This window comes from Schistocerca piceifrons, chromosome 9, assembly GCF_021461385.2.
Source record: "Schistocerca piceifrons isolate TAMUIC-IGC-003096 chromosome 9, iqSchPice1.1, whole genome shotgun sequence".
Classification (NCBI taxonomy): Eukaryota; Metazoa; Arthropoda; class Insecta; order Orthoptera; family Acrididae; genus Schistocerca; species Schistocerca piceifrons.
This window is the reverse complement of record NC_060146.1, coordinates 207,811,116-207,838,223: the sequence shown is the minus strand read 5'-3', so window position 1 is coordinate 207,838,223 and position 27,108 is coordinate 207,811,116. Positions and strand designations below refer to the sequence as shown.

Genomic DNA, 27,108 nt, shown 5'->3' with positions numbered 1-27,108 from the left:
CCTTCTTTCCAGACCATAGGATCAGTCAGCCAGACAATTTTATTTTCTACATTTTCTACAGGTCCTTATGTGAGAAATTTCTTGAGTCAGACATTTAATTCGAAAAACGAAAAGTTTATCAGCGTATGTGCTTGAATTCTCCTACTGTTAGTAACTTTGTTAGCAGACGCAATTTCGACACTCCCACTCGCTAATTAAATGTGTGGAATGCGAAGCTTTTAGCAGTTGGCAGCGCGTAAGAGTAGTTGGGAGCGTGAATGAACTCTGGCCGAGTGTGGGAGCATCTATGGATTACATTATTTGAAGTTTGACTTGACTGTGGTGCGGGGGTTGACAGCAGAAGTGCGTGAACTGACGTAAATAAAAACAATGTGAAGCAAACAAATACGTAAGTGACAGTTGTGTTGTAAAAGCCTATGTGCTTTTCTGCAAAGGACAAGTGTGACCGTTTGAGCCAGCATTCTAAACCCGATAATGATAAAAGTGATTGCGCAGATGTTTGAGGCATAGGACGGATGCCTTAGCCTTCTTCGAAAACATTAGATATAACGATGCAAAATTCCAGTTTTGCTTCGTTTGCGTGTCATCTATGCAATGCTGCACTCCGAAATTTCCACTCGTCAAGGTAACGCGCCAGATAGAGTTTGATAGTTATGTAATCAAGTTATTCTTGTCTTACATCCGTACATTCACCTTTTCAGATATATGCAGAAAACCCATTACGAAGTTCTCAAAATTGCACGAAATAGCTCAAATAAGGACATCAAGGAGGCATTCATTAAATTATCGAAGAAGGTAATCGCGTAAACAATGTTATGAAAATTTCGATACTTTTAACCGTGTTAGTAATGTTTCATTTCTTATGGTAGAAGCTTCATGGAGCTTTCAGTTTTGTAATTAACAGCAGAGTTTGTATGCCGGCTAGAAACGAATATTCATGTATTGTTACAACTGTTTCACATAAACGCATCATATGTTCCTACTCTTTTTTTTCCATGACAGCATGAGGTGCAGTTTCTTTGTGCATAAATTTCACTGTGTCTGTGCTACACGGAAATTGACATATATTTTTCTAAAAATGCAGAGTGGTGTAGTATAGCGTAGAAAGCTGCTTCAAGCGTAAAAGATATGCCAGACATGAAAGAGACCTACGTTGCATTTCAGGCATTATTATTATGATTTCTAAACTTCGTTCAAGGTCAATGGCTTTCTTATCAAATTAGGAAACTTGACAAGAACAGTTCTGTTTTGATAGTTATGCACTCAAGTTATTCTTTTTATTACTTTTGTACATTCATCTTTTCAGACAAATGGAAAGGTGCATGACCATTGTGATTAACTGTGGTTTGCTGACTGTCGAAAAAGTTGACGATTAACTCAAGCTTTGAGACTGCTTAGCCAATTCGCACTGAAACTGTCGTTTTCAGTGTAACGTAGACCTCAGGCTATGCTAAAGAGCAATGTTCATTACACCCTAATTTCCAGAAATAATGTAGATACAGAAACAATATTATCAGTGTGTTTTCTTTGTTTTTGTGCTTGGTCAACTTCACATGCCACTTCATGTTTACATAATATGATAAAGCGACTTCCAGTATAGGTCAGCTCAGTTGACTCAAGATTACCATATGTTGCCACATTTTTCTTGAATTTATTTGTTTCACCGAAGCCAGAATTAAATTATAGAAATGTTGGATTGTGGTTGAACTGACTTCAGACAAAACGAGATGAATTACTCTTCCATATTACTGTTTGTTTATACAAAACAAGAGTGTAAACTCATACTGGTAAGCAACTAACTGTAGGCACAGTGGTCAATAATTACAGATTAGATTGTATGGAAGTGCATCACCAGTGTTTTGAACTTTCATCTTATTCATTCACAGTGTTAATGGTAAAAAGATTAAATTTTCAACTTTCAGTGACAGTAAATCCACTAATCGTTTGTGGAAATATTTATGACTGTGAAGTAGCTTCACTCTATTCCAATCCTAAGTAGAGACCAAGAGACCATCATTGAAAAATGTTTTAAGTCTCTGTATGTGCATCTGAAAATAAGTCACCAGGAAATAAAAAAACCCACACGAAGTCTTTACATCGCACAACTGGGATTTACATGAGGTCCAGTTAACTTGTGTGGCAATATTGCTGCATAGATTGGCACATCTTTCCCTTCCTTACAATTTGCAATGCTGTTTTGTCCTGTCTGCCTCCATATGTCCCTATTAAAGGTATTCCCCAGACATACGTGTGTGCACAGTCCTCGTACTACATCAGTAAGCAATTTTCTTTACAAGATTTAAACTATGTAAGTACATTAAATCTAAAAATACCAAAATGAGAATTGTAATGCAGCAGTCAAAACAGCACTGATAACGTAGGTAATTATTATAAATACAGTAAACCTAAATGAGTAAGTGTGAAACATAATTAAGTCCGATTTATGTACAGGGAAAAAAAAAAAGAGAGAGAGAAGAAAACCTTTTTATAACAGTCAGCAAGGACATAGTATGAACTTTGAAAGGATATTTTGTTTCGTTTCTTATTGGCTCAGAATTTACTTGCCTCCCACTGTTTGTAACATAAAGCTTCTGGGATCGACCGAAGCGTCCGATCCCACCCGTCGGCTTTGACCCGTGACGTAAGGCTGTTGTGGTGTGTGACGTCACGACAGCGCGGAACTGAGTTTGTGAGAGTGGCGTGTTTGTAGGTGTCGTTTTCATGCGATCGGTGATGCCCTATGGTGGTGTGTTAGGTGATGTTTTTGGTTTAGTTTGCGAGTGTGGTGTCGTGTGTGAATTTTGATAAATTGCTTTTTTTATGTCTTTGGTAGGTATGGATATGACTGACAGGGTCAACAGTTTTTGGTTGTCGGCTATGATGGGCGACAGTGCGTTGTCTCTAAGAACATTTCTTCAACTATTCGTATTTTTGGATGAAGTCTTGCTTCCTTGCTTGAAGTTCCGGCGTCTCGGACCATGGACGGCTATATGTGGAGATGTCGTAAGGATAACAGGTCAATTGAAATGTTCGATCGCAATGTGTAGCTGTTGGTATTGGTATCGGGAGATGTTTTTGAGCTATATAGGTCAAGGGAAGTGTTAGGCACTAATTTATGGGATCGGGAGCTGCTGTTGAGCTATATAGGTCAAGGGAAATGTTCTATCCCAATTTATGGGATCGGGAGCTGCTGTTGAGCTATATAGGTGAAGGGAAGTGTTTGATCCCAATTTATGGGATCGGGAGGTGCTGTTGAGCTATATAGGTCAATGGAAGTGTTCGATCCCAATTTATGGGATCGTAATGACTTTATATGCGCTATATTGGAATCTTGGTTGGTCGTTTCCGCCATATTTGTGACGTCATGGGTCAAAGCAGACGGGCGGGATTGGACGCTTCTGTATTTCCAGCTTCTGGAATTAGTAATTATATCAAACCCATGCAAAACTATAACTGTGAAGTTGTTTCACTGTTTGTAAGTAGTGGCCTACTGATATTATGTGCTGTTGTGTGTATGTCAGTGTGTGTATTCTTAATGGTCAGTGATCAAAGTTCATTAGCAGTCTGTCGCATCTGACAATTCAGGACATGTACTATTGGGCACTGTGTAATAAATTAACTTTGACTAAATAGAATGAACTTTGGCTTAAAGAAAGAAGGCAATTCTGTAACATTCAACACGAATGATAAATCTATAGTCTGTGTAACATACACGCAAATTTTAGGGATGAATATTGATTGTCATTGAAATGGAAGGAACATATGGCGGATATTGGCAAAGGGAGTCTCCTAAGTGTGTTATAACCATAAGGTTCTATCGTCACAGCCAGTGCCCCATATGGAATTATTGTTCTTATGTGCACTTAGTTCTTAGCTACAGAATTATCTTATCAAACAAAAGGCTAACTTGCTTAACTAGGTATGTTGCACATTTTAAAATAATACACACATGGTATGTACCATTTTAACCATTAAAGTCTGCCAGAGATTGAAGACCTTGGTGCAGAAGGGGATAACACCATTTTTTTCCATAACTCAAACCAGCTTCCATAAGCTTTAGAATCTGATCTCTTTCTCACTTCGGTGGAAGAAAGGGATGAATACTGGAGATATTCCTATTTTGCACTGAACATAGTGGTCCAGTCACATTAATGAGACCACCATCTGTGTTCAATGTCGGATATGTTAAATGTGAGTTATCGCCTTCTTGCACTGAGGTCTTCAATTGTCACAACAATTTGCAGCCTAATAAAGTTTTCAGCAGTTTTTGGTGGCATACGTAACAAATTCCTCTATCAACTCTGTGAAGCACAATGTAAGGAAGATTTTATTTTTTGTTTTATTAAGCTAACTTGTTCTAAATATGTGCAGGCAAGAGAGAATTGTTTGCAAGATAGAACCAGATGAGGTAGTGCATTTATTAAGTTGCTTATCTCCAATTTGAGAGGTGCAGGTTTATGCTATTCTGGTATAAAGAAGAATCCAAAAGAAAACTGTGGATCTCTTACATGATGATTGTTTCGGCTTTAGGGATAGTAAAAGCACAAGAGAGGCAGTTCTGACATTGCACTTGGTAATGAAAGCAAGATTTAATAAAAATCAAGAAACATTCATACAATTTACTCACCTAGAAAAAGTGTTCAACAGTGTAAACTGGTGCAAGATATTTGAAATTCTGAGAAACATGGGAGTAAGATATATGGAAAGACGGGTAATATACAAGAGGGAAAAATAATTATGTTAGTCGAAGAAGGACGTGCGAGATTAGAAAGGATACAAGACGTGGAGGTAGTCTTTGGCCCCTACTGCTCCATCTGTACATTGAAGAAGTGTTGGAAATAAAAGAACGGTTCAGAAGTGTGATTGAAATTCAGGTCGAAAGGATATCAATGATAAGATTCACTGACGGCATTGTCGTCATCAGTGGACGAGAGGAAGAATTGCAGAGCATATCGAACGAAATGAACTGTCTGCTGAGCACACAATAAAGACTGAAAGTATCCAAAGAGACATGAAAGTGATGAGGAGTAGCAGAAATTACATTAGTAATAAAATTAACATCTGAATGAAGTGGAGGAGTTCTACCTCGGAAGCAAAATATTGGGTGACGGACAAAACAAGGATATAAAAAATAAACTAGAGCAGGCAAAGAGGGCATTCCTGGACAAAAGAAGTTTACTTGTATCAAACATTGGCCTTAATTTGAGGAAGAAATTTGTGAGAGTTTATATTTGGAGCCTAAAATTGTGTGGAAGTGAATGGTGGAGTGTAGGGAAACCAGGAAAGTTACAGAACTTGAAGTGTTTGAGGTGTGTTCCTACAGAAGGATGTTGAAAGTTAAGTGAATTGATAAAATAAGGAATGAGGAGGTTCTCCACAGAGAGGAACATGTGGAAAACATTGAGGAGGAGGACAGGATGATATAACATTTGTCAAGACATCAACGAATAAGTTCCATGGTAGTAAAGGAAGCCGCAAAGGGTAAAAGTGGTAGGGGAAGAAAGAGACTGGACTGTATCCAACAAATAATTGAGGAGCTACTATGAGATGAAGAGATTGGCACAGGAGAGAAATTTGTGTATATATTTGACTTACATCTTTCCTTGTACTAAGCTGATGAATCCTTTATCATAACAAGCCATTACTGTTACTTTGGCTGCCATAAGACATGGTGAAATCATATGCTCACCCTGCTGCTCTCTCTTTACTGGTATCAACTCCCTGCCCTCTTGGCATCTCTCTGGTTCATGCCTTGCTTGGCCCAATGACAGTTGAAATGATACAAGCATTGACAGCCTCTGTAAGCTGCTTATGCCCATTATGCTGCAGTCAACACAGCACCTCAGTTCATGAGTTTCGTCATATTTTCTGTTTACTTATTGATTTCACAAATTGTTGCAGTTTCATCCAGACATCAACAAAAATAACCCAGACACTCACAATGAGTTTGTAAAACTGAATGAAGCGTACAGCATCTTGAGTCGTCCAGACAAGAGGAGGGAGTATGACCTCAGCTTGCAGGTTGCTCACCCATCACCACACCCCACTGGTGGCCCCAATGTATACGAGAATGACATCCGGCAGGAGTAAGTACTGCACTAATGCTGTTTATAACTTAATCTCTCTAGTCAGTGCTGAATTTCTTCATTGTTGTATCTTGCAGTGGTAACTTACATGTATCCTCATGATTCCACAAAATGGAGCACTTGGCCACTGCCGTAATTAAGGATAGGGGGCTTTCAATTCATTACAAAATTCTCATGTATTGTTAGAAGTAATTGACTGTGATTCCATCAAACAACAGACTTATAACTGCCAAGCACAACAGGAATCGCTTTAGCAGTCACCACAGTCCAGAAATCCAGTAGGATCCCCAGTCCCTCCACAAATCCCTAGGTCCATCCCAGAACTGCTCCCCTTAAGTCTGTCTCCCTCCTCATCCCCACCACTCCCCACAGTCGTACCCTCTACATGCTGCCTGTATTACATAAACCAAACCACTCAGGACTCCCTGTCGTGACCGTTACTGTACCCCGACAGAGAGAATATCTGCCCTTGTGAACCAGCACCTTCAGCATATATACTGTGTAAAAAACACCAACTATTTTCTGTACTGACCCACTGCAGTTCCTGTTCCTTTACTGTCCAGCTTCTTGCTCGTCACTGTTGTTGCAATCACCTCCTACTCTAACATCACTAGTACCTGTGGCCTTTCCACATTGCCTTTGTCAATGCCTGACTGACTCCATCCTGGCTACCATGGCCAACTATATCCTCATCCACAATGACTTCTCCTTTGAAAGCAGGATCTACAGAGAAATCCATGGTACAGCAGTGGACACACAGTCCTGTGCTAATATATTTGTGGACCACTTAGAGGAATCCACCTAACTACTCTGAACCCCAAACCCTCCCAACTGATTCAGATTCGTTGATGACATCTTCACGATTTGGACTGAGTGTGAGGACACCCCATTCGTGTTCCTCCAGAGCCTCCACACATTCTCCCTCATTCGCTCCCCCTGGTTCTAATCAGTCCGATGAGCCACCTTCCTCAGTGCCAACCTCTGCATATAGGATGGCTACATCAATACATCCTTCCATATGAGACCTACCAACCTCGTGACAATACAATACATCCAGTTTGACAGCTGCCCTCCCATCCACTCCAGGAATTCCCTCCCATTAAGCCTAGCCACCTTTGGCTGTCGCTTCTATAATGATGAGCAGGACCCTCTCCAAATATGCCAATTGAGATCCCCTGCTATACCCGCGGGACAGGAGAGATATTTTAATTTGTGGAAAAGGGCCAAAATGAGTGGCTGTCAGCTGCACTTGAACATACTACTTTATCCATTTGACAAACATCACAAGAGTAAACATTAAAAACAGAGCAAGCCAAACATTAATTTTAGAACTTAATTCCCGGCTAAATGCGCCATTCAATCTCGCGCCTCAAGGGCAAAACAACTTTAATTTCAAATCGGCTTAAGGCCAATAACTTCAAACTCAAAAACAGGAATTTGAATTTTAAAAGGCAGAATGCCTAATCTTAAAACATTTCTCTAAATTAGGCTGAAGGCCCAATCAATCTCATGCCCTAAGGACAAAACCTCTTTGACTTAAAACCGGCTGAAAGCCAATCACTTAAGGCTCAAAACAGGAATTTGAATTTTAAAAGGCAGAAGGCCTTATCCTAAAATTTCTTTAAATCAGGCTGAAGGCCCAAACAATCTCACGCCTTAAGGGCAAAACAACTTTAATTTAAAATCAGCTAGAAGTCATACATAAACAAACAACAAGGACAAATAAGAAAGGCAGCGCACCAAATGGTGCTCAGAAGTTTCCAAGGGTCGGCCTGGAATTCAAACACTAACGCTTACTTAGGTGAGACAGGCAGTCGGCCCTACAATTCTCAATCCGACGGCAACCCAATCGACAGACAGTCAATGGACCAGGCGACAGGATAACTTCTGCTCCAACCGACCAGCACACAACAGGGAGTTCAATGGAACAACGCAGAAGGTATCGGCGCCCACAATGAAGTACACATTCAGCTGCCTAACTACATGCCATGCTGTACAGCCACAACACAACAAGGAAAATACACTGCCTGAATTTACGTCTATGGCCAGGGCAGGTAACTGGAATGTTAATGGTCACAAGGTAGAAGATTCTGCTGGTGCACTTCAACTCGGAAATAAACAAGTTAAACTCCACAGGAGGGCAGCTAGAATCTCGGCAACTTGAAAACACACGTTGTTGCTCGCGGGAATGTCCCAACAGCCCACAACAAAATTCAAATGACACAGTGTGAACAGTTGGAGCTGGCTAGTAGATTAAGTAAAGACTCAACTTTCGTGTCCGGGATCGGTGAGCCACGGACCTCATAGCAATGGGAACAGTCCCTCACACTCCGACTGCGCGTGGACGCCGCCAGTGGGCCCGGCCAGACGCCCGCCACATAGACTTCCTCGCTGCTCCACGCCAACCGACCAACTTCCCAGGCCCGGAAATGGTGAAAGGACCAAATATACGTCGACCGATGAGACAACCGACAGGCGGTCGTCCCACTTCAATATCCCTCAGTCAGACAGTTCATATGTGTCGCCAGTGGTCAGTGAGCACTGGCTGTCAGAGCCTCACCGGCGCTCAGACCATGACTTCACTGCTGCTGTGTCCTGAGTGCACTGCTGGTCCTTCTTCTTTTCTTAGTTTCAGATTCAAAAGAACTGTCAATTACATCTCTTGTTGAAACTTAGTAGTGAAGTGTTACACCTGCCAACATAGAGGGCTTAGAAAAGTGGTTTTCAGAATATATGGAGGAGTTATCACTTCTACATCTACATCTACACTGCTAGAGCCAACATATGGTGCATGGCAGAGGGTACCTTGTACTAGTGTTAGTGACTCCCTTTCCTGTTCCACTAGCAAATGGAGCAAAGGAAAAATGACTGTATTTGTGCTTCCATACAAGCCCTGATTTCTCGTAACTGGTCTTTACAGCCTGTTGTGAGTTGTATGTTGGTGGCTGTAGGATTGTTCTGCAGTCTATCACAAATTCTGACTCTCAAAACTTTCTCAATAGTGTTTCACAAACGAATGTCATCTTCTCTCCAGGGATTCCCATTTGCATTCACAGAGTATTTCTGTAACACTTGCACATTGATTGAGCCCACCAGTAACAAGTCTAGCAGCACATCTCCGAGCAGCATAAACGACACCTTCTTAGAATTTCGCAAATGCAAAGTCTACCACTTGCCTTCTGTACGACTGACCTTAGATGCTCGTTCCATTTTATGTTGCTTTCCAGCATTGTTGTGATCTTCACTGCGAACACTGGTTTGGTGCGGCTTTCTGTGCTACTTTATCCTGGGCAAGCCTCATCATCTCCAAATAACTACTGCAAATTACATCTTCTGAATCTGTATAATGTGTTCATCTCCTGGTGTCCCACAACAATACTAAATTGGTGATGTGTCCTTTCAACTGATCCCGTCTTCTAGGCAGGTATTGCCACAAATTTTTCTCCCTAATTCTATTGACTACTACTTCATTACTTACCCTTTCCAGTGTTATGTCTATTTTGTCAAGCAGCATCTCACTGATAATGTATTTGAACATTACATGATTGTTTATCCTACTCATCTGCATTAACTTAAGTCTTCCCCATCCATATACAGTAAGCTGCTGTCAATCACGCCAAATAGAAATTCTACACAAGTCTTCCAATATCCTCCTACAGTCACTTGACACTCTCCCGTACACGACAGTGTCGTCAGCAAACAGTCACAGATTGCTAATCACCCTATCCATTAGATGATTTATGTGTATAGAGAACAAGAAAAGTGCTGTCACACTTTCTGTGGGCACTCTTGTCGATACATTGTGTCACTTTGTCAGCGTCAAATAATTCACCCTCACTGGCACTGTCTGTGAGTATCTCTGCCAACTCTCCCTCAGTGCAGCCACAACAACCTGTAATTTTTGTTGTAGAACAGATGATGGTAAAAACTCCGTGATGCCAATTCTGATGAACTGTAAGAGATAAAGCAAAGTGGGATCCGGGAAAATGAGTTCACAACAGATAAAGTATCCGTACACCACTTAGCTTCCAGAACAGTGAGCAGTTGTGGTACATGGGGGTGGACATTCCACTGTAATCTGAACTTGTAAACAGCACTCGTGTACCTGAGATCATTAGTGCTCAGAGGTTGGCAAGAATACCCGAGTTAACCTGTCAGTAGTGTTGAAGACAAACAGAGACGCTACACTTAAAACTTGTCAGCAGCACCTTGGGGAGCAGTAAGGCATAATGAGTTAACTCGTCACAGTAGTCAAAGCGTTAATGCAAAAAACGTTGAGTTACCCCACAGATGGTAGTCCACGTTAAGCTGTCGGTTTCCCTGTAACTGGTTCAGTAAGTCATTTCAAAGGTCAGAGTATGGCAATGACATACTACTCAGTACAACTGTGCCTAGTTAAGCACTGTAGTGTTCAAACTAATCCTCATGTTGACACAGTTTCACTTTTATGTAACTTTAGGTTTGTTTGTCTGTCAGCCTGCTCACAAGAAATTGTGCCATTTCTTTGGCAAGATGCCACTTTCAAATCTATATTGCTGTCAAGGCTTGTGAGAACCACCCAGAGCACTGCCAAAAAAATGCTTGCCATCTTTTCACCGGCACTTCCTCACACAGCCCTTATCGAGCTGCAGAAAGGACTTGATTCAACTCTGTGGGGTGCAGTGTGTGTCACAAATTCCCAGGAGACTTTTATTCTGTCTCACCAATCCACTGTAAGCGTGTTTATGCAACATAAACATGACTGTAACACAAAGTGTGTTAAAAAAGAAACTGAACTTTTGAAATAGCATGCTAACTGGCAGATGGAGTGCACTGCAGTTACCGAGCACATGTAGCAGGAGGTTTAGACAACAAACTACTGTTTGCTGTGTTTTGCTCTGACCGTTGGTAAGTGAGTTTCAGCTGTTGAAGTGAGCATGTGCACAAGCTTCTTATCAGATTACTGCCAAAGTGACAATGAAAGAGCTCAAAGAACAATATGTGTTTTTGTTATAAATTTGGCTAAACTTGCTTAGCCAAGCATACAGAGAAGACCATGAGTTGCAGACAGTGCTGTGAGTGGTTTAAGCATTTTCAACAAGGAGAAATGTTGGGTGGTGGTGATCCCAAGCCTGGACGACTTCCCACGTCAGCAGATGGACCGTGTCAAGAGAGATTGTGCTACAATTCGCAGAAATTGTCATTTAACTGTTGCCGATGGAGCCTAGTGTGCACAAGAGTTGCTGTGCATGGGAAGAGGCTTGAATTATGGGAAAACCAAAATTGGATGTTGTATCATGGCAGCTCATGCATCTGCAGATATCTGGCAAAACATCACATTCCCATTGTGCTCCATCTACAGTACTCTCTGGACTTAGTCCCAGCATACTTTCTCCTGTTTCCCAACCTTAAAACTACATTGAAAGGACATTTTTACCAAACCGTAGAGGACATTCAAGACAACGTGACAAAAATCTTGCATACCAAACCAGAAAATGCATTCCAGGTTTCTTCCAAAAGTGGACCAAATTATGGGAATGATGTTTTGCCACTAGAGGGAACTATTTTGAGAGAGGCAATGCTTAAAATGTTGTACAATAACCAGTTAAGACGTTACAGCAACAGTCTGGTTTCTTTTTGAACACATGTCATGTACTTGGCCAGCACTCCCCCCTCCCCCACGCCCTCCCCATTCCTGTAAGGATACTCCTCACCTCCTTGCCCCAGAACTGAAACACACCAGTAGTTTACCTTTCTTTATGCAAAAACAAGGCCTTCAGTGGCTTGGTGAGGATACATTTAGTTTCATTTAGAACAGCCATATTTTATACTGTAGGTTTGTGTCTCTGCTCTGTGTGTGAACCCAAATACAGTGGTTGTAAAGACAAAAAGAAATTTTGTGTATTAGAAAAGAGAACACCAAATTTGCTTTGTTGAAGTAAAAAAGATGTCCCGTCCAGGAGTTGATATCATCTCAAATTTTGTGGAGTGCAATATTGTGAAACATGCATTAATACAGTGCAACCCATCTGGCATAGTGCTCAACAATGTGTCAAATTGTGGAGGACAAGGAACATCTTGCTTCATCCTCAGGTGTCAAGCCAGTTGTATCAGCCAATTCAAGCACTGTTTTGGGAGCTTTCCTACATTTATCTGGTTGAATGCTGGCCCTGGGTTACACATTATGCAAACACCCCAAAATTTTAGTTGTCATGTTTTGTTTGACTTTAATTTACTATCCACTTTAATAAGTACATGCTGATTACATCCCAGTTTCCCCAGTGGCAGAGAGGTGAATTACGATAAAACCAAATATCTCATATTGCACCGTCAGGCTTTCCTTCCTTGCATTGTTGGTGGGCACAACTTTGAACGAGTTCAAGAATTCAAGTACCTTAATTTCATAATGACCAATAAAAGTGAAGTGACAAAAGAAGTGAGTCAACAAATGGTAAATGTTAATCACATGTTCTTTAGTCTGAACAATTTATTCAAGTCACGATTGATATCACAGGAGAATAAGAATCAGCTGTTCATGTACGGCCGATATGTTTATGTGGTTGTGAACTGTGGGCAACATCAGCAACACCGAAGAAGCATTTTCTGCCGTTGAGAGAAAGGTATTCTGAAAGGTCTGTGGACCTGTCTACAATACCGTGGAAGATAGATGAGAATGAAAGAAGACCTGTAGCAGTGCTTTGGAGAGCCACACATAAGCCAAATGTTAGGGCACAAGAGGCTACACTGGTTTGGCCGCATTCTAAGAGCTGGTAGACCCCTCCTGAACCAAATCTTCCATTCTCAACTTGCTAGAAAATGTCCAAGGGTTCATCCAAGAATGTGGTGGAAAGACAGAGTAGTAACAATCCTTAAAGAAATGGACTCGACAGCATTGGAAGACAAAGCTAGAGACTGGCAATGATGGAACATCATCTACAGCAGATCTCTCTTCTGCTGTGACAGATTGATCTCCTTTATCATGGTTTTTGTGATGTGTTTTGTTATAATTTTTTAGAGTGTAGTTTCTCCTTTCGTAGTGTAGTTACTTCTTTTGTTTTTCTGCTGTAGGCTCTAAAGAGCCATTAATGCAATAAATGATGGTTTTGTTAACGTTATTGGCCACACTAGACCAGTCGAGTCATTCCGCTTTCAGTTATTCTCTGAAGGTTGTACTCTTTGGTTCTTGCGATCTGCCCAACACCATTTTGTTCTTTCCAATTGTAATTTTGTCAGTTCACCTGAAATCTCTGAACCCCTTCTATTTATCATTTCTGTTGAAAATTTGTGGTTATTAAGAAAAAGAATAATAATTTCTCTATGTTCTCTGCATGTGGTATTTGAAGTCCAACTGCTATCTGAATTTCTTGGATCCACTGTCCTAAGATTTCTCATCACAAGTTATTGTAAAATCCTGTTTCCTAACAGTCACAACATGTGAAAGAAGAGGGAGATTTTCTTCTTCTTCTTCTTCTTCTTGGAGCTGGTGATTGTGTCATTGGTCAGTTGTGGAGGATTCTCCAGACTCCTTTGACCTGGTGTTTTTTATGTATGCAAATTGTGATGCTTATTGTTTTAGTTTTGAGGATGACCTGTTCTTTCATATTTTGTTTGGATCAGGTTTTCGCTAGCACAAATGACTCCCAGGAGAGGTACAGTTTGGTAGTGTTAGGGTTATACTGTCTGTTGACAAGCATTCCTTGTTGTTGACCAGGACAGAAATTCCACCTTTGTTTCTCACTTAAACTATGCTTGACGACTTTTCCAAGATATACGAAGGGCATTCAATAAGTAATGCAACACATTTGTTTTCAGAAAGCAGGTTGGTTTTATTCAGGGTTCCAGTATGCCATATTATGCCCCCTCTTTTGGCTATAAAACTATTTTTCAACATAATCTCCATTCACTGCGACAGCTTTCTGCTACCTAACTGGGAGGGCTCCTATGCCCACACGGTACCACTCTATAGGTGACATCTGAGCCGATGTCTCGCTGCATCGAAAACCTCCCCATCATCCACGTGCTTCTTCCCACGTTAGGCCAAACAGATGGAAGTCAGTAGGTGCGAAATCCAGGCCATAGTGTGGATGAGGAAGAACAGTCCAATGAAGTTTCGTGGGTTCGTCTCAGCTGCACAGACTTGTGTTGGCGTGGGGAAGGAGAAGTTTGTTAGCATTTTTGTGGCAGATGAACACGCTGAAGTGTTTGTTTCAGTTTCCTGAGGGTAACCCAGTACAGTTCCAAGTCGATCGTATTATCGCGAGGGAGGACGTCAAACTGAATAATCCCTTCAGAGTCCCAGATGACTGTAGCTGTGACTTTACATCTGAGGGTGCAGCTTTGAACTTTTTCTTCGGAGGAGAGGTGGTGTGACACCACTCCGTGGGAGGCTGCACAGGTTTGCCTGACATTGTTGTGATGATGAATGGCGTCCCGCCCGAGTCAGTGTGTGTGTGTTCAGTGCCAGGTCTCCACAGACCTTCTGCGAGCTCCTATGAATATCTGCAATGCTGCGGTTCTCCGCCAAAAGAAATCGAGTGAAAGCTCTCTGCTTGGGACACACCTGCGTTACAGATGCCTTTTTTAAAGCTATGTGTACGCTGCCACCTATCAGAATTTCTTGTAACTATAGGGCTCAAGTTGGCATATTCTATGATGTCCCACAACAAATTCCGCATTTTTTCAACTGAAATTGGCCGAGAAAAAAAATTGTTGCATTACTTACTGAACACCCCTCGTAAATTGTAGAACTATGTTAATTTTTTATGTTTCTGAGGAGTTAATTATATACAGTTTTCTCAGATAATATTTGTAATCTTATTTTAAGGCAATTTTTTGGAGACTGGTGATCTGCACACAAACTTCTTCCATGTCAAAAGCTAAATCATCTGGAAACCCCAATCAGTTTGTTATTATTGAATGTTTCCCTCCAATTTTGATTTTAGGTATGGTTTCTTTTTGCCAAATCGTCATGATGTAATGCTGTCTAATATCAGAAAATAAAAGAAGAAGATATTTTTTCCTACATCGTTTCATTTATTGAAATATCTCTTAGGGGAAGGGTAGTTGGGTCAGCTTATGGCATCTGAGCTCCCCTCAGAGTTTTATTGTTCTGTATTACATAATTCTCGTGGTCCGAGTGTAGAGGCATAAGCCTGGTTTACTTCTTTCTCAAAACCATTATTGCGAAACTATTTCTGTAGATGACTGCCTATATTGTGGCCCCAGTGTACACTTCATTTCCAACATTTTATGACTACTGAAGCACCGTTTTCATCTGTGAGATGAAAATTTTGACAGTTATATTTGTAGTGGTGGAGGTGAGGCTTGTCTGCATTTTTGCAAACAGAGACTTTTGTTCCGTGTCTCTGTAGTATGCGTGCCGTGTTCCAAATTCCTCAATTGCTGTAGTTGTTAGAGATGTTCGTCATACCATTTATAAGGTAAATTATAAGTTACTTTGACACACTTTTCTAATCGTGCATATTAAATTTTCTGTTTCCACTGTTAGCTCCAAATTATGTTTGTTGGATGGCTTCTGTATTTACAGATCTCTGCTTTTAGTAAAGTTGATCTCCAAAGGATGGCTTCATATTATCCTGAGAGCATCAGCACAAGTTTCCAAATGCAGATATGGATTGTCATTAATTTTAGATGTGTTATTTCTCACGCAATTGTCTTCAAAAGTAATTCTGACATTGTCAACCCTTCAATTCTTGCATTGTGACGACTCATCTCGAGTGCTGCTCTGCAGGGCACATCATTCTTGTAAAGATTATCATTAACATCTGACAAGCAACTCGCATAGTGTAACTGCAACATAGTTCTGTCTCATAAAAGTTTGGGTACCTCAAAAACAAATAGTTTCACCAACAAGTTTTCCCACTATGGGTCGCACGTGTGCAGTGGTGAGCGGCACACTTTCCAAACTCCGTTTCTCAATGTAATGCCTCTGTGTAACTAGGCTTTACATTCTTTATTTTGTGTTGCAGCCCATGGAAGGACCCATCATTCTTCAGGAACCGTGATCGCAGCCGGGACGATGAGAACCGCAGCAAGCCGTACTATGGCATCGGCAAGCTGGGCCGGCTGCCCAACTCGTGGCTGGTTGCCTTCCTGTTTGCTGTAACTGCTGTCGGTGTTGCTCTGCAAGCTGTAGCTATCAGGTTATTGAGCCAGTCCCTTGCTCCTGAAATAAGCATTTCCTAACACTGATCACCGATATTTACATTGTCGAGAGGGAGGGAGGGGATGAGAGAGAGGGAGAGACAGTAGAGTGCTCCTGTGCCTAAGTAACTGTGTGTGTTTTTTATGTATTAGTGTGTGTGTTTGAGGGGGTGCTTCCCCCTCCCCCCCATCAACCCCCAAATTGGAGCTGTGTCTGTACATTGACAAGTTTCAACATGCATGGGCAATTTAGTCTTTACCACATGTGTAATCTTGCACTCAGCTGGGATGCAGAAACTGTGAAACTCTGTCATATCCCCTGGAAAACAAAATGAAGGGGTGTGTGTGTGTGTGTGTGTGTGTGTGTGTGTGTGTGTGTGTGTGTGTCACTTGGCATTTCCCAATGTAATGCAAGTAGCAAACTTCTCAATGGTTTATCAGTTTTCATGAAACTTATCATTACTTAAGAATACAGTTAAAGCTCAATAAATAGTCATACACTAAAGTGCCATCATATGTAGCTGGTTATGTAATTCTAGAAGTCATTCCTTATTTGTGATCCTCATAAGTTTCTTATGTTACAGCATAATGTATAGTTTACATTGCAATACAGGAACAGTGGCATAGTTAGGAATCGGCGTTAAAGTGTATGTTCTCCTATAGCTACCTTGGTAAGTCAGTTCAAAAGCCGGAGGAAGGCAACGGCATACTGTGTAAACATTCCACGTGGGAAAAATATATCTAAAAACGAAGATGATGTGACTTACCGAACGAAAGCGCTGGCAGGTCGATAGACACACAAACACACACACAAAATTCAAGCTTTCACAACAAACTCTTGCCTCATCAGGAAAGAGGGAAGGAGAGGGAAAGATGAAAGGATGTGGGTTTTAAGGGAGAGGGTAAGGAGACATTCCAATCCCGGGAGCGGAAAGACTCACCTTAGGGGGAAAAAAGGACGGGTATACACTCGCACACACACACATATCCAGCCACACATATACAGACACAAGGAGACATATGTATGATATATATGTCTGCTTGTGTCTGTATATGTGTGGTTGGATATGTGTGTGTGTGCGAGTGTATACCCGTCCTTTTTTCCTCCTAAGGTGAGTCTTTCCGCTCCCGGGATTGGAATGACTCCTTACCCTCTCCCTTAAAACCCACGTGCTTTCGTCTTTCCCTCTCCTTCCCTCTTTCCTGATGAGGCAACAGTTTGTTGCGAAAGCTTGAATTTTGTGTGTTTGTTTGTGTGTCTATCGACCTGCCAGGGGGTGTGTGTGTGTGTGTGTGTGTGTGTGTGTGTGTTCGCGCGCCAAAAACACAACAACCAATCATAAACTATGATCGACATCTATTGAGCATCCCAGAGAGCCCTTGAGAGCATCCCAGAGTGCCCCAGAGACCTACAACACTAAGAAGAATCGCTTCTTGGGAAATCTTAGCTTACCGTACTATACCTGTTTCTGAGATTATTATTGCTAGTGAGGGTTCCTACCTTTTTCCGCACGTGAGTTTGTCGTTGTCTTGTAGACGTTGTAAGATAAATTCCGATTGTAGCATTCACTTATGGGTGAAGGCAAGTGGTCCTTCTTCTTTGGAAGATTGTCGCATTGTGGGTGATTGCACTTTATATAATATATATATATTTTAATGATCTTCTGATTGAGGATTGCTTTACCTTAAAGGCTACCTTGTACCTAGTTACCTCGTATATTTACCGAAATAAAATGATCACTGAAATACAATTTTGCAGCTGCCGGCTGCCATCTGGCAGAATACTTGGGGATTTCGAATTTAATGTCTTATGATCATTGGTGGCATCCTTTTATAGGCTTTTTCACCAGAATATAAAATTCGTTCCTGAACCCTAGCCAGAGATCCACAGTTTATATGGAAATCATTTGGACTGTAAATTTTACAATTCACTTTCAATTCACTCGTATTATTAACTGTGAATACCAGTATGGAATGTAACAATACAAGAGAAGGAAAGTTGCTACTCACCATATAGCAGAGGTGCTGAGCTGCGATGGGCACAATAAAGAGATTCACACAATCATAGCTTTCGGCCTTTAAGGCCTCTGTCGGTAGTCTTTCGTCTACTGCTGACGAAGGCCTTAATGGTCGAAAGCTATGATTGTGTGATTCTTTTTATTGTGTCTATCGCGGCTCAGTATCGCCACTATATGGTGAGTAGCAACTTTCCTTCTCTCGTATTGTTACATTCCATACTGGATTTCCCATTGTTTGATTTTTGCCTGACGGCTTTTCTTTGATCCTAACTCTGTGCTGTTTACCTTTGTAACTACTTTCTTTTGCATCACTATACTCAATGTCCATCCTTCTTTCTTTTCTTTCCTGTGTTTCTCTTGTTGCCTTACGAACCGCACTGCATGCACTACTTATGAGCCACACTGTATCGACGGACTCGGCCGTGCGCAACAGGTGGCGTTAAGAACATGCTGATTGCTGGTGCAGCATCTTATGTCCCACATTACTCCCGCCGATATAATTAAGCCTATACCTTCAAACTGATCACGCTCCCTGTGCCATTTTCCGTATTTTTGTGTGTTATCTCCCACACTTCTAATGCTGACAAAGGCCTTAATGGCCGAGAGCTATGATTGTGTGAATCTATTTATTGTGCCTATCGCGGCTCAGCACCTCTGCTGTATAGTGAGTAGCAACTTTCCTTCTCTCATATTGTAACTGTGAATACCATCAGATAGTAAGTACATTGACACCTGAACATAAAGCCAGCCTCACACGGGATGTGAAAGCAAATGTGGGCATGCAACTGGATTAATTTTGCAACATCACAGTTCACATTGTGGAGCAATTGTAAATGTAACTGGTAGAATAAGGTACATCAGATTTTTGCTGCATTGAATGTGTCGCCAGTGAGCTGCAGTGTTGCCTATTACATCACAAGTGGGACTTGGGAGATGACATTTTGGATTAATTATTTCTAGTTGAAACCAATACCTGTTTTTATATTTTAACAGGTGTGCTATGAATATGTGCTGTTTCAAGTCATTGGCAAACTTTAGATGTCTTGAAAATATGTTATTTTTAGTACCATTTGTGCAGAGAACCTATCGATGGTTAATAGATTTTTTAATTACAACTTTTGTATCATGGAAGTAAGCCTCTTCAGAACACCATTTCATTGAAGATTTATCAAAAGTGCATCATTTTTGGTATGATCTGTTACTGTTAAATTACAGATAACAGCATATTGGTAGTTGAAGCCTTTAGGACATTGTAAGATTTAAAAAATAGACTTGAATAACATCTGTCAGTGGCAGTTTAGTGGTTGCACGCACTCTCTCTTAATTGAAGAGTCACTGTTCATGTTCTATTCTGAGCAAATATCTTTTTTAATTCACCCTCATGTTTTCTGCAATATGCTGCAGCATTGATATAATGCAGAAATAAGAGGAAAAAATGGACCAGTGAATTGCAAGACTGCTGTCCACCTCTTTGGATGATTCCTCTGCAGTTTGGTACAAGATATACTACTAACAGAAAACCTGGTTAGTATGTGGACACAGGAGCAAATGTGAATTTTCATACACCCAGCGGAAGAGGACCAGTATTTGTGTAATGTTTAAAGTAACATAAGCAGGTGTACTCTACCAGCAATTCACTTCTCTATCCATTGACGTCTCCAGAACAACCATACACATGTCTGTCACCTTAAAGCAGACTGTGACCCAGGACCTGTAAATATGTGAAAAATGTTATGATGCAGCAGTTACTGTAATCAGAGATTGTATGATGACTTTGTGCTGTTGCTAAGTATAAAAATTTTCACTGGTTGTGCCTTTTATTACTAACAACATTTGGTGAATTTCATTATATGCCTAAATACTTTCAGTCTACATATTACAGATTCACTTTCTTATTACTTCCCTTAAAGAGTTAGAATCTACAATTACTGTAACTCTATATTACAAGATACCAGCAACACCCCATATATAAAAAATTTACTTTCTTGTAAGCAACTTACTTTTAAAAGAAGTGTATTGGATCCTCACTGTAAAGGAAAAACAGTGGCAGTACTAAACAGGAGTATATTTAATTTCATAGTGATGGCAAATTATATAAATATATGTTGTTACTTATTTCGTCAGCTTTAAACAGTATTCTACTTAACATCGATCCTTACGCTAGTGTTTACTTACACTCGACTCTTTGTGGTTTTGTGTGTCAGCATTCACTGTCGGTTGCTCTCCCCTGTGCAGGCACTCGATGACACTGCGCCGAAGCGCTCTGGACGAGGCGAGCGCACGCCACAGCGTGCTTCACACAAAGATGCAGGAGCAGGCGCACGACGCCGGCAACCACAACAACCTGCGCATGATGCACTCGCGTCTCGGTGGCACCAGTGCGGGTTTTGCACTCCTCATGAAAGATGGCAATCGGGAGCTGGCAGAAAAGCAACCGGTGGAAAAGCCGCCGTCACCCATCAAAGTTGTGGATGATCTTCCAGCAGTGGATGCGAAAGCAGCTTCAATTGGCTGAAGGTAAAATATTTTTTAATGTCCTCCATCAAGCTATTTGTTACGTGCAGTCTAGCAACTAGTCTGAAATACCTCAAAATATTGATATTTTTTTAGTGTTCTCAACTTTTCAATTGAGCTTAATTCTTTCTGATTGTATATCATTAATTTTGTGAGGATTTGTAGGTTCACCTCATATGGGGAAGAATAAGGTGACCCCGGCTGGGTCTGTTTGGAACAGTAGGTGTCCCCTCTCCACTCTATGTAAGTCATCTCCTCTTATTCTCACTTTCCTTCACTCCAACGGATCAGTCTGTCAGTCTCTTGCCTCCTATTGTCACTTCATGGGCCTCTCTCTATATCCTGCCAACTTCCGTTCTTTTAACGTGCCCACAGCATCTGTTGTTGCTTGCACAGGCTTTTATTTCACACTTTCTCTCACTGCCTGCTCCTTACTTTATCTGTTCCAGTAAGTCCTATTCTGCTTCTTTGACATTTCGTCTCACAAGCCTGTACCTTGGTTACCTGCCTTCTCTTCGTTACCCACGTTTCTGATGCATATGTATTGGAGCGTAATATGCTTGGTACAACACTTGTTTGCGTTTTGGTGGTACATGCTTGTTCCAGAAGAGGCTTCTTATACTCTGGAGGAAACCATGGACTTGTCTTCGTCTTTCACTGATCTCCTTGTCATTCCTCCTACTGTCCTCTGTTGGTGCTTGAAAATTTCCTCTTTTTTCGGTACTTGCCGTCTGATACTTACATCTGTTATTATTCCCATTTCACCATCACTCCACACTTCTTTGCATTAAATTTCAATCCATACTGTCCCAGTACTTCCCATTTCCCCACACCATTAAATAATCTGTGTACACCTTTGCTTTCATATTTTCATCTCTTATACATACTAACACTCCTTTCATTATCTCATCCATGATGATTATGAAAAGTATAAGGGGTAGTGCAATCCCTTCTTTCAACCCATTTTTCTGTTCAGACTATTGTCTTCTCTCCTCCTATCTTTATGCCACTCTCACTCCCATGTTACATTTCCTGTATTCTTCTAATAGTCAGCCATCCGATTTCCCATATATTGCTTTTTTTATACTATGATCTGCCTTCTTAATGTACAGGTTTATACACTATCATTTAAATTTAAAATTAAATGTAGTCCACACAAATATACTTAAAGATTGCTTTCAGGTAATTGCAATAAATGTCTAATCTACCTTCAGTTAGTAGATCATTCTGTTTTTCAATATGTCAGAAGGCTGCTTCGCTAATGCATCTTGGTGAACTGTTTTGAAACTAGAGATAATCATTCCTCACTTAAGACATTTCATAATTTTTTTCATTAAACAAAATATTACTATTATTAATCATTAATTAAATAATGTAGTGGACCGTATATTGTGTAAGTAGCTAACTCCTCAATGTTACTGCACATGTTCATCTACATAAGTGATGAATGTGTGGTGTGAGTGAATTCGCTGCCTGCTTCCCCTCCCTTCCCCCCATTTCCACTCCAGTGGTGAAGCAGAAAACAAGGTAGTTGACACAAAAAAACATGTATTCTAACAAACTGCAAGGTACACAATGCATTTCATTCAGCAGTTTGCCTGTCCAAGACACACCCACTCATCACAGTGTAAAGGTAAGTGCACAAACAGTTCCTGACAGTAAGCAGTCTGTTGGTGGATTTTCGAGGTCCAGACCCATTTTCCATTGCCCTGGTTGACCTATCCACGTGAGAATGTAGCACTAGATACCACTAAAGTGCTGAAAGTGAGTGAGATAACTGGAAAAATCAGGGGAAAGACTTGGTTGGTGTTCTGACATACTATAGGACATGTTGACATTAGAATATGTTCAGGGTCATTTTGTTACAAATCTGAGTGTCTCCTTCAGGAACAATCACTTCTGGAGCCACATAAGGACAGGTAAAGAGGTGCTTTGAATTGTTATCTCTTTGTCAATCTTCCATGGTTACCACTGGCACTGCCCAGCCTCTGGAATCTCCATTACTGTTGGTGGATTGTCGAGGTCCAGACCCATTTTCCATTGTCTCATTGTGAGTGTTACAGATTGTAACATGCATGTGAGAATTTGTCATTAACATAAAAGCAAAGGTGGGTTTCCAATTTTAAAAAGTAGAGAAACTGTGCACGAGTATAAATGTTTTGTAGATCAGCATTGAATATCTGGTCTTCATTTTTCTTTTTTCTAATTTTGCTGACTTTATTGCAGTGTTGTGCTTAAAAGCCAACAATAAGCATAGTGTGATTAGTGTTCAGTTCAAATTTCTATCAAGGGCTACTGATGTTACATCCCAATGACAATGTCTTGAAGCAATTCTTGTAAAGATTTCTCATATGTTCAATATTATCACGCAGTGTAGATGTAGAGTAACACGGCATGATATGGACTGGTGATGGACAATGGTAATATAGGTGTTTCCAGGTGGTGACAAGAGCTTATAACTTACTGAAATGTTGATAAAACTGTAAATATTTTATGTTGACAGTGTTGGTCATCTGTCGTGGATTCAGGAACTGCAGCCATATTTACTATTTATAATTAGACTGTTGATTTCTGCCAAATTCAGTTTATTTTGTATTCCCGAACTGCAATGACTAATTATTCTGAAATGTTCTGTTTAAGTATAATATGTTATTGAAAAGTGCCCTCTGCTGTGCAACGCAAACATTGTCATGTTATCTGTCTTGCAACATGCACATTAATGTTTACATTGCAAGGCAGAGACCAAGTTTGTTGTAACACACAACAACAATAATAATAATAATAACAATAATACATTTAATAATCAAACACAATCCCTAAAACAATCTAGTTTGAGGACATCATATTTCTTATTGTTCTGAATAGGTCACTTTACAATTTATAAAATGTTATGTTCAACAATGTTTACATTTTAATTCATTTTAACATATACAAAACAGGTTTTTTTTTTATCTTGGATTGCTTGAGACTAGCCTAACTCTATGAGGTTGAAATAATTACAGAGCATTTTCCATGAAGGTAAAGAACCAACTTAGAGAATAAAGTTGAATACCTCTCAAGTTTTTCTTTTAATTTGGTAGTAGGAACAGCAGACTGATTCTTTGGATTAGGGCTTGGGCTAGCTTCAGCTCAACTTGAAGAGTATTTTTTTTTCCATCTTAACACTGTTCTGTGGCTGTTTGAAATACAACCTTTCAGAATGTTTAATCACTGCAATGGTGATACACACCACCATCAAAAAATGGTTTGAATTTCACCAAAATCAAATGTCAAATTAAAAATAAGTACCACTGGGAACTATAGAATACAGTTCCCAATGAAACTGTAAATCTTAGCTGAACTTGGAATACAGTTCCCAATGAAACTGTAAATCTTAGCTGAACTTGGAATAAATAATGAGTAAATGGAATGACATCTCAAATTTTGTGTGTGCCCATGAAAAGTAGTAAAACTTGCTCTCACAGAACTCTACAACAAAAGTTGGTTCAGAGAAAGTTAGAATTTCAGCCAGGAATACCTGAAAATCTCAGGAACGTCTTTTTAACGAAACAGTCACAGCCCTGGAATGATTGCTTTGAAATTTAGTTCCCCCCCCCCCCCCCCCCCCTCCTCCCAGTATGAAATCAGTATTCAGCTGCACAACTGGAATATTTTGTTGCACTAAACTAAGGTTCAACAGAGATTAGTCTGTCAAGTTTGGAAAATACAAATCATTAAAACATGGGCATACATATAAGTAAGGTACAAAAAGCCTGTTACAAAAACTTACTTAATATTGGCTAACATGGATAATCTGATGTCAATTTAGGATCAGACTATAAAGAACACCTAAAAAGATTAAGTTAAAAAAATTTTTTTTTCTTTTTTTGAAAATTATCTGGTGTGCAACAGTTGATGTAACAATATGAAATATCACAAAATGTACATAGTGTATGTGATAATTATTACAACTTATTAATAACTTAGAGCAAATTAATTTAATTTATATTCAAAGCTAGAAGTGAGAAACAATACAAAAGATGTACTTTTTATCATTTGATGTTCAGCATGCCTGTTGGGTTGGCTGATTAAATTGCAGTTACTGAATCTGCCTTTTTTTTCTGCTGATAGTTCCATTTTATTTTTCAGATCCGGATGTGGTCTAATGCCTGATGTCACAGTGCCCTGCTGATGATTCCTTTTATTTATGCTTGAAGCACAGAAATTTTAAATGAAGATTTATTTTTCTAAGTCCTTTATGTAAAGATGTTGAAATATTAGTTGTTAATTCTTTTGCTGTTATATGTCACTGCAAGATACGTGAAACTGAAACCTAGTACAATGAACTGTGATAATTTTGTAAGTGAAAAGCAATAGGTAAAATTTTGAGTTTGCTCAAAATATTGATATCTTACTCTGATGTAAACAAAAAATTACTTAGTGCAGCTACATGTAACAGTAAGGATACTTAAACACGAAAGAAATTATGATTATTACAGTTGTACAGTGGGACTCTCTCTGTTACTAATGCTCCAAAAGATGGCTCTGAGCACTATGCGACTTAACTTCTGAGGTCATCAGTCGCCTAGAACTTAGAACTAATTAAACCTAACTAATCTAAGGACATCACACACATCCATGCCCGAGGCAGGATTCGAACCTGCGACCGTAGCGGTCGCTCGGCTCCAGATTGTAGCGCCTAGAACCGCACGGCCACTCCGGCCGGCTTACTAATGCTTAGACATCTTGTCTCTTTACTACTGCTAAGTAGTGAAGATAGCTGTGATACCGTATATATTCATCCCATTTTCCCTCTCTTTGATCTCTGTATGGCTGTCTTGGTTTTAAGATTTCCATAGTTTCCGTAAACAGCATGACAATCACCAGGATGGTGTCTTTGGAAAGTACCGGCTAGTGCCCTTCCTCAATCCAAGCTTGTGTTACATCTACATACATACTCTGTGAGCCACCATATGGTGTGTGTGGTGGAGGTATCCTGTACAACCACTAGTCATTTCCTTTCCTGTTTCACTTGCAAATATAGTGAGGGAAAAACTCTCTGTAAGTCTCCCATCATTCTGCAGTCGGCCTCAAACAGCAGTTCTCTAAATTTGTCTTCCCTCCAGTGATTCCCATCTGAGTTCCCAAATCATCTCCATAATACGTGCACGTTGTTTGAACCTACTGGTAACAAATCTAGCTCTTGACTTTTTTGCCCATGGAACACCATAATTCTTTTCTCTTTTGATGCCATTGTTGAGCTAACCAGATTTACATTATCTGTGATTTCCCTAAATTGCGTTAGGTAAATGCCAGAGTGGTACCTTCCGAAAAGAAATTGCAAATGTCCTTCGTTATTACTTTCTAATCCAATCTTCTGCTCTGTCTATTAATAATCCTGTTGTTATTGGGAAATTAAGATCTAATCTCACTTCCCTTTTATGATTACTGCGAAAGCATTTTTTGTTGTAAAGCATGATGTTTAACACTGTTGCAGATATTTGTAAGCCATCTTGTTGGTATGATGTCATAAATGCAGAAGACTACCTATGATCATGTTTAAATATCAGTACTACATAATTTTTAGGTGAAAAGAAAGAAGGGAATATCCATGGAATATTAGTCTTCAAAATTGTACGCTTATTGTCGGTACATAAGTAGTTTTTAGTTAGATCAATTCCAAGTTTTGTTTGAGAAAGCTGTTACACTACAAGGAGTACTTACCTCCATGAGGTAAAATTAAAAGTTTCATCAACCCAAAGGTTGGTTTGAGCATCACGAAGCTTTAGTACGTGTGATCCTACTGGTGATTGAGGAGAAGCTGTTGCCTGGTTTGTGCGAGCACCCAGACATTGGCTGAACAATGCTTACTATTTAAAGTGGACTCTGACATGTAATGGCACTCAGCATTTTTTACACCAGGGGTGAAAGGAATGAAAAGTTTTGTAGGACTTACCATGGACCTGATGCCTTCAGATTGCGATGCCCGATCCAGTTCTCTCCTTATACAGATCAGTTTTTGTCTATAAATGATTGGGGGTGGCGATTGGACTTGTAATTATAGTGGGTAGACACTCAAATGCAGCAAGACCTCAGTGTTTATTTCACTAAATGCTCTAAGCATTAATTTTGAGTAGCTACTGTGATGGTGTTATTTGTAATTTTTGTAAGAAACGCCTTTACACAGGATTGACCACTGACTGACAGTGAGTTTTTACACTGAGATTACCATGTAATTTTTCATCTGAAAAACTTCTTGAACTGATAGTACTTCAATGCAATGTAACAAGAACAATTTACTGCACTTTTGTTGAAACATAAATTTAGTTTGTCACACATCATGAATCAGTAAAATCATATGTTCTGAA

General features: G+C 40.1%; 1 protein-coding gene across 2 annotated transcripts; it reads left to right on the top strand.

Moving 5' to 3' along the window:
• The first annotated feature begins 278 nt into the window (after positions 1-278).
• On the top strand, positions 279-27,108 carry LOC124717128 (dnaJ-like protein 60). Of its 2 annotated transcripts, XM_047243864.1 has the most exons (6): positions 284-625; positions 702-795; positions 5,902-6,086; positions 16,055-16,228; positions 20,483-20,764; positions 24,890-27,108. In XM_047243864.1, the coding sequence occupies exons 1-5, from the start codon at positions 552-554 to the stop codon at positions 20,760-20,762; spliced, it is 807 nt and encodes a 268-aa protein (XP_047099820.1). In that variant the 5' UTR covers positions 284-551; the 3' UTR covers positions 20,763-20,764; positions 24,890-27,108. The 2 variants fall into 2 exon arrangements, with proteins under 2 accessions (XP_047099821.1, XP_047099820.1); XM_047243865.1 differs by lacking the exon at positions 5,902-6,086 and having other exon boundaries at positions 279-625.